We start from the raw sequence: 8,449 nt of genomic DNA, 5'->3' as shown, positions 1-8,449 counted from the left end.
ATTTTCATTCCCTTCTTTCCTTGGTCAGACAGTTATGGTCAACTAAATCGTTGCAGTAACCCTAAGTGTCAAGAGTCAAGGCGCTTCAAAAATCTCAAGTAGATGCGGATAGACATGACTCGAGGGTAGATAAGAGCAATGGGATTATGAGATGCATGGGAAAACTTAAGAAGGAGGTCTCATTTTCATTCTAATTTTGATTGGGTTTCTTAAAATTGGAGACCCTCCTTAAAAGAAGGACCCAGAAATTTGATTGGCTTAAAAAATAATCTTCACTAGAAACCCTTGCTCTGAACCCTCGGAGGCTCAAAAAAAGAGGAGACCGATTCTTGATATGAAGGGTAGAATTAGACTAGCTTTTGATTAGAGAAGTCGTTTTTTCCCTTTTCTCTTCCGCGAGTAGCTTTTCATATTTTTAACTCGACATTCATTACATTAATTGTATAAAATAACCTTCATCTAAATAAATGATAAAAGTGGACGCTTGTGATTTTTTTTTGTTTAAACCTGTTATTTTTTTTACTCACCTATCTTCATAGGTCTTAAATTTTTTAAACGGATCCACGTTTACCTTTCGAGTCCGGCCGGTAATATCGCGACATATATAGAGGACGCGATACCCGGGTTGTGACATATATTATCGGTCGCGCCAAATTATAGTGCATTTGAAATCCAAAATGGTAATAATCTAATTTTACTTTATAAGTGAATAGATAAATAATACTAATTGAGTAGAAAAGGTCTTGTGAAAGGAAATTATGGCTTCTACAGTTAAGCTAAGGCCATGTTATAAATATGAACCATTTTTTCGAATTGAAATAAGAAGTAACTCAATCTTACAAAATGTCATTTTCCCTGCTCCAGAAATCTAACTTTAAGAAAAAATGTAAGTTTGCTTAATTTTTTTTATTATCATTTAATCCTAAAACTTGACATAAAAATTGCCATAATTTTCGTCTTTTTGTTGTTTTTATATATGAGCTAATTACATTTTTAAACCGCAACCATGAAAAATAATATAAACCAATGCTATAGATTCACAGAACTATTATGTACTTCAATAGTCTATATTTTTTTAAAGAATTTGATGCTGTTTTTATTTTATTTTAAATAAATATATAAGTTTCCTTAGTTTTGTAAATTAGTTTCCTTTAATTATTTCCTTTATTTTGTATTTATTGAGAAAAATAAGTTGAAACTTTAAAATGTTCTCCACCGGTCATGTATAGAAAACTATACTTTCCAGCTGGTCGATTAAGCTTTTGTTTGCATTTACTTGTTTAACTGTTTGCATACTTAATTCCATTAAAAAATTTTGATTTTGCTAAAATAATTATTTAAAATTCTTTCCTTTAATAAAAAACTTGCTTTTTTAAATTTGTTCGTAAATAAATTTATTTTATAATAATTTAAATATTTGATTAACTTTCAGTTTCTTGTCTAAAATTTTAAAGGCTTATGCACTATAAATTAATTACCTCATGAACAAAAAAGGTTTTTTAAAGAAAAATAACAACAATCATGCAAAAAACCCCACTTTTTTATTTGAAAAAGACATTAACAATGTTTATTTCTTGCACAATTAAAAAAAAATTAGGAAGGAATTTCATATTTGAATAAAATTATGAATCGAACCAAAAAATACATGATCTGGCACTTTTTTGTCAGACTTATTTTTTCAAAAATTGTATACTCCTTTTCAAAGATCTTGATTGAAAACCGAAGTTTAATTCCGCTCTATTATATTATTCACAACTTTCTTCTAACTGCGATTCATAACACAGTAGACAATTAGACATAATGTAAAAATTACAATGAACATGACAAGTCAAAACTGTCATCTAGGTACTTGAAGTTAAAGTGAATATATATTTCTGACAATAGTAAAACTTTCATTTTAATATTGAGTTGATTAAATTAAAAATGATTTTATGAATTATTTACGCCTAGAGTTATAATGCTTAAAGCTTCTTGTTCTTCAAAAATCAATATATTCCAATCAAGATTGTTTTCTTACTTCTTAAATCTTGTAAACAAAAAAAAAATGTTTTCATGTAATTAATAATTGACGAAATTTTGTTATCATATAATTTTTTTGAATGTGATAAGCCGTGATTATTTCTGCCGTCTTACAGAAAAAAGTTACTCTCTAAAGTTTGACGTAAGGGTCAGAACGAAGATAGTGAGTTTCTTCACGCAAACAGCAGATTTGGCTTAACCCATTTTTCCCTCTCGACGGATTGTTCACCTTGGCGCGTGGGATATTTCCTAAATTAATTTTTTTACGTAAAAAAAGTCGTGTCTACTAAAGTGTAATATTTTTTACTCGATGACTCAAATTAAACAAAAAGGTTTGAAAGTGTAAAATTAAAAATGTAAAGCATTGAACAAATTGTGAATTTAAGAATCAAATCCTAAACAATTAAAAATTTTAACATTGAAATTTAATTTGGTTTTGAATATAAGGGTTTAATATCGTAAAATTGACAACTGTAAGCCTTCTAACTTGATTAGGCTTAAATTTATGGCCACCAAAATCTGATAGTACCCACATACAAACATTTAGAATTCTGCATGTCAATTTTCAATTCAAAACTTTCAAAATTAAATCATTTAAATTTATTATATCATACTTGAGGCATATTCAAAATTTCAAAAATATGAATGCTTGTATTTTTAATTTATCAACTCTATGAGAAAATTTCAAATAATACAATTCTTGAAATTTCTGTTTATAAAATTACTCAATTTGAATGTTTTAAATTGAAAATATATTAAAACCTTTCAATTTCAAATTCGTCTCCTTATAAAAAGTTTTCGATTTCAAAGGCTTTACATTAATTCCAATTTTTCACGAGGTTTGACATCGAATAATCTGCTTATTGCAGCTTTAAATTATTTATATCCGAAAGCTGAAAAAAATGTATTACCGAATCATAAGTGATTTAATTTAAAACGTTTAAAATTAAATAATCTGAATTGACAGGTTATGCTCGAGGAATATTCGAAATTTTACAAATACTGAAATTTTGAATTTTAAATTTATAAACTAGTTTCTTTTAATAATTATTATTTTATTCTTACGCTTCTAGCAGAAAATAATTACACTGTAATTTTAATTGTTTTCATTTCAAATTTCTCTCATTTAAAACCTTTTAATTTCAAAAACTTTGAAGTTATAATCCAATTTTCAAATTTCGAAAAAATAATTTTGAATGGAATAATTATTTAATTGCTAACATACTTCTAATTTGAAATAAAATTGTGGGATAGTAAAGTATTTCCTTGCAAAATAGTTATGCTGAAGTTTAAATGCTTCCTTTTATATTTTGACATTGTCGACTTCTGAAAAGTTTCAAACCAAAAATCTTAGAACTATGAGTCCTACCATCGGCGAGAAAATTCGAGTCCTCTGGCTTTGAGGTTGAGTAAGTATGTGAAGAAAAAATGGTAGGTTAATGAAAGAGGTATCATTCTACAGGTGCAAAAGTTGCACGTGCTATCTTCAGTCCTAATGAAGATAAGGAAGTGATTTAAATTGGAGGTAGTTAGTTGAACTTCGTACAAATTGCGATATTTGAAGTCAGTTTTTTATATAGGAAAGCAAGTGCGAGAGCCCAGCGTGGTGGCGTTTTTTCAGGGGATCGTCCTCGGTTTTCCTCAGTCCGACCTACCCAACGTGTGCCTCCGAGCCTCACTCTGGCCTTCAAACCCTTTCCCTGTGATGAGGAAAACCGAGGACGATCCCCTGAAAAAACGGCACCACGCTGGGCGCTCACACTTGCTTTCCTATATAAAAAACTGAATTCAAATATCGCAATTTGTACGAAGACAACAAGAACCACATACTTTCTTCAAATTGTAAATTATTACAGGTAGTTCAACTGACTACCTCCAATTTAAATCACTTCATTATCTTCATTAGGACTGAAGATAGCGTGGTCGCATACTTATTCACAAAAAACGAACAATTATTTATATTTTGCAAATTTTTCGACGGCAATCTGGTCAGAAATGTTTAATGTACCACCATGAATTTTTTCAGATTTTTCTTATCACTTTTTCAATAAAAAACTATGCTTCAAAGTTCACTGTTTTTAAAACCTATCAAATTTCCTTACTTTTCATCAGATTTTCAGATCTGTAAGCTACAAATATAATTTTCGGTTTGGAATTCAACAACTTTCGGTATGCGCCCTGGCCCCACCTCGCCCGATGACGTACTAGGAGGACGCGGTTGCCATAGAAACGGTGAAAAGTTGAAGAGGGGCAGCACCTCGATAGTCTAAAATGTAGTTAAATATATATGATATATATATCGGCCGTCCCCACCACTGACCCATGCCGTATCTAGGACAAAGATATTATAAACGTAAATGCGGTGCGGGCTTAGTTTCCCGCCATAAATATAGACAGCGCGTCCGGCGAAAAAGTCACTTTCCCTCTACCCACCGCTCTCCGTAGAAAGGACCCATCGATATAGTTCGCCAAGAGCCACTTGGATCGCTGTAAGCAACTCTCGGCACACCTTCGAAGCGCATTGATGGTAAACTTAGCTTGGACAAGAACCATTTGCATTGAAAGTAAATTGCCAATTAAAACATTTTTACATTTATAATTTGGTAAAACTTGGTTGTTTTAATAAATACCACAAATATAAGTCGATGAGTAATTTATATTAGGGTTTCATATATTTTCCACTAATTCTAAAATTATTAATTATAATTTTCATTCTATATATTGTCTATATATAGTTCTTTAATATTATTACATGTCAAACTTTTCTAACCTCAAAAAATTGTTCTACTGCTTTACCGTCATATTTTAGGAAGAATGAGAAAACAAGAATTTGACCTCGTAGTACGATGAGGGCAGCACCTCGATAGGGCAAAAAATGTGATGTCCTATATATATAATTCCCCACTCCGACGCCCCGTACCGCATCTACGTTTATAATATCTTTGTCTAGGACCCATATCTTTGATAAAATCACACTTACGTGTAGTTCAAAACTTTCCGAGCGTGGCGTGCCAACCGCACTTAAAAAATATGGCCATCTCCATTGTTTTGTTTTGACAGGTCGCTTGAACAATTAAATAATCAATAATCAGACAGGATTTTGTGAAATGTTTCTGGAATAAAAAATTATTCGCCATGGAAGAGGTAGGTATTATGTTTATGAAATATGAAATTACTTTTGCCAACACTATGCGTGTGAGAGATATTCGACGCGCTCGTAACAAACTCAAACATACAACTTACACCACTCTGAAAATCTTGTACACTACATTTAAAACCACACTTATTGGAAACTTTCGCTTTTATACAGCGATTTTTAATTTTAAAATCCTTATCTTTATTCATAAACTATTAATTGTTCAATCATTATTTACTTATATTTGACTCGCGTTTACATCGGGGGGCATATTTTTTAAGTGCGGTTGACACGCCACGCTTGGCAAGTTTTGAACTACACGTGAGTGATTTTGCACATGCGTGTGTGCGCACTTCTAGCAACAGAAAAGTGTTCATTTTCAGTTCCACTAGTTTGGTCTCCTTATGTCTATTCTCCATGGCAAAAACATATGTTTTGCCCTGGTCAAGTGCAAGCAAGTTATAAATAGGTTAGTTCTGTCAAACTATTTTAAAATATTTGCCGTGTACTAGGCGTGATATTATAGCCACTCTTCTATTAGAGTTCTAATTGAAAAACTAATTAGCTAAGTGATTTTCCATAGCGTTTATCTACTCCTATGGAAAATTCCAGCAAGTGGGAAGTATTTCATGCAAAATATATTCGATGTGTTGGATTTTCATTAAGAGCAATGAAGAAAATTGTTTAATGTTACATTTCATACACTGCCTTCAGCTTCGCTCAATTGTTCACAGGCACAATGTAAACAAAATTTTCTGTAAATATCCATTGCGTTTTGTAATTGTACCAAAACCTGTAAAATAACTGCGTTCAAAATAACGAACTTCCAACTGTAAATTTAATGTGGTGTTTTTACTTTTTGCAGTTGGAAGTTCACTATTTTGAACGCAGTTATTTTACAGGTTTTGGTACAATTACACCAATTTTTTTTACAGTATATATTGTTCAAAAAACGTGAACATTTGGGTGATTCTCAAACTAAGCTTGTCTTAATTATTTACTAAATTTTGTTGCACATTAACTATTGTTTAATTTATATTGAATGATTTTATCTTCATTGCTGATTGATCTGAAGGTTTGTTTTTATTGGTGCTTCAAGAACTGTGTTTTCAGGAGGATTTAGTAATGGTTGAATTTTGATTTTTTAGATTTGAGTGCGCACCCTACTGATAGAAATCTCAAGTATATGCTAAAGACTCAAGGCTCTGAGAAGCTCTGAGAAATTCTCCGCAGGCACTCAGGTAGATATTAAAGGTCCGGGTAGATCGTTTAAATATTTTAAAGGCTATAAAATGTCCTTTCCGAAATGGAAATAAAAATTCGATTATAAATAACAAGCAGAGGGGCTAAATCAATAGAGTAGCCGACACTCAAGGGTCCTTTTTAAGCTTTCGGATTAAAATTTAGAAGTAGATTTTTTTTTAATTTCATAGTTAACAGCCTAAAACATAGTAATTCGGAATATACGGGTTTCGATGATTTCAGATATTTAACTTTTTTTTAAATGCTTAAAATTGAAATGAATACGACGTTTCTCGTAAATGGAACGAGATACGTCAAAAAAGACAACATTTTTTAATTCAACTAGAAAATTGGGTAAAACTATAGAATAGCGGCTTCTCCTGTATGGCCATTTAACGTTAAAAATATCAAAAACTTGTTATTATTTGATGAGCTCTAAATTAAAAACTTGGGGGAAGAGCATTTTCGAGGATTTTTAAAATTTAACATTTAAGAAAACTTGCAGCAATATTAGTTACGTACCTAAGGCTAACCCAATCAAAAATCCATTTATAACAAATGCCCAATTTTGCACACTCAGTAATTCATAATTTCATTATTATATCATACTTAAAGCAGAAAGGGGGAAGCTGGAAAAGGGGAAAGGATGTGCATTGTGTCTATATTTCCGGGCATAAACCACCCCTCTTCCCTTTTTCAGCTCTGTTTCTTTCCTTTCCAGGTTGATACTAGAAACGGTAAACATAAGATCAAAAAGGAAAGGCGGCATGGATTGTGTCTATACGTCCGGATACAACCCACACGCTCTTCCGTTTTCCTGTTCTCCCTTCCCCTTTCCAGATTCGTACGTTTAGACTCGATCGCATTATGATAAATGTGCGTGAACATACGAATTGTCCAAAAGTATAGACACAGAAAAAACAATTTACTGCATAACCTAGACCCTGCAATTAGTTCTTGTCATTTTATTGTGAAATACTTTTTACATGTCTTTAATATCTTTGAGGTTATGCTCTTTGTTTGTTAATAAAATGTTTTTTTTTAGTTGCCTATTAACCAATACTGTTAGACTAAAATGTATTTTACAGAAGTTTAGTGCATATAAGTTCAATCAGGATTAATTTTTGTGATCAAAGTGTAGTGATTTAAGTCAGGTATGCAAGATGCATGTCAGCTTCATTTTTTTTTGTAAAGAAAATCATAATGTGATTTAAAAATGCTCTTTCCCCACCTTTTTCATTTAGAATTCATCAAATAATAACAAGTTTTTGATATTTTTTACGTCAAAAGGTTATACGGGAGAAGCCGCTATTCTATAGTTTTACCGAAAATTGTATATTCCCTATCTTTTAAATGTTCTAAAGGCTTTAAAATGTCCTTTCCGAAATTGAAGTAGAAATACGATCATAAATAACAAGCAGAGAGGCTGAAATTGAAATAAGAATTCGATCATAAATAACAAGCAGAGAGGCTATATCAATAGAGTAGCCGACACTCAAGTGTCCTTTGTTAAGCTTTCGGATTAAAATTTAGAAGTAGGTTTTTTCAATTTCATAGTTAACTGTGACGGGTCTAATTAATAAAACAAACCCTTATTTATCATTTATGGCGATATCCGTAGATATCGCAACTTTATTGTTGAGTTTCCACAGTGGTACGAATCCGTAAACAAGTACACGACTGGCATAGAGCTAGATCTGTCTAATGACTGCCGGAATGTTGGAAGGACAGGTCAGTTTAGGGTCCCAACTATTTGGACCCTGGAGTAGGGGTGACTACAAGCTCGTCACATCCCTCTGCTTAGACCGAGCTTAGTCCCTAAGTTCGCAATTTAACCCTTTTGGAAACAATTTTTGCGTTTTCATCCGCAATTAACCTAGAGTTCGAGTCTATTGGTTGTACAGGATTCAAGACTGTTGGTGCCGTTGCAACCGCTGTGTAATGAACACTGGAGTTGTATGTACGGTCGTATCAACGCAAAATAATCGTATACATAGGGTTTTGGGTATGATTCGCCTTAAAAGATCGAAGAAGCCTATTTTATACAATGTG

At 32.1% G+C, this 8,449-nt stretch overlaps 1 protein-coding gene across 6 annotated transcripts in view; it reads left to right on the top strand.

The window, feature by feature from the left end:
* The window catches only part of LOC117168207 (transmembrane protein 218-like), a 90,541-nt gene that overhangs the window by 4,965 nt on the left and 77,127 nt on the right, over positions 1-8,449 (top strand). The window contains exon 1 of one of the 6 annotated variants that reach the window (XM_033353683.1): positions 5,510-5,624. The exons of 1 other annotated variant lie outside the window; for it this stretch is intronic. Coding sequence is in view for 2 of the 5 variants with exons in the window: in XM_033353678.1 (XP_033209569.1) it covers positions 5,801-5,896 (96 nt within the window). In the remaining 3 variants the exon portion in view is untranslated. Of the gene's footprint in view, positions 1-5,509; positions 5,625-5,649; positions 5,897-6,303; positions 6,397-8,449 lie in introns of those variants that run through there. 4 more of the 6 variants (XM_033353679.1, XM_033353680.1, XM_033353678.1 and 1 more) reach the window with 4 other exon arrangements.

Source organism: Belonocnema kinseyi, chromosome 2 (assembly GCF_010883055.1).
Source record: "Belonocnema kinseyi isolate 2016_QV_RU_SX_M_011 chromosome 2, B_treatae_v1, whole genome shotgun sequence".
Taxonomy (NCBI): Eukaryota; Metazoa; Arthropoda; class Insecta; order Hymenoptera; family Cynipidae; genus Belonocnema; species Belonocnema kinseyi.
The sequence above is the reverse complement of the archived record's forward strand: the minus strand, read 5'-3'. Positions and strand labels throughout refer to the sequence as shown.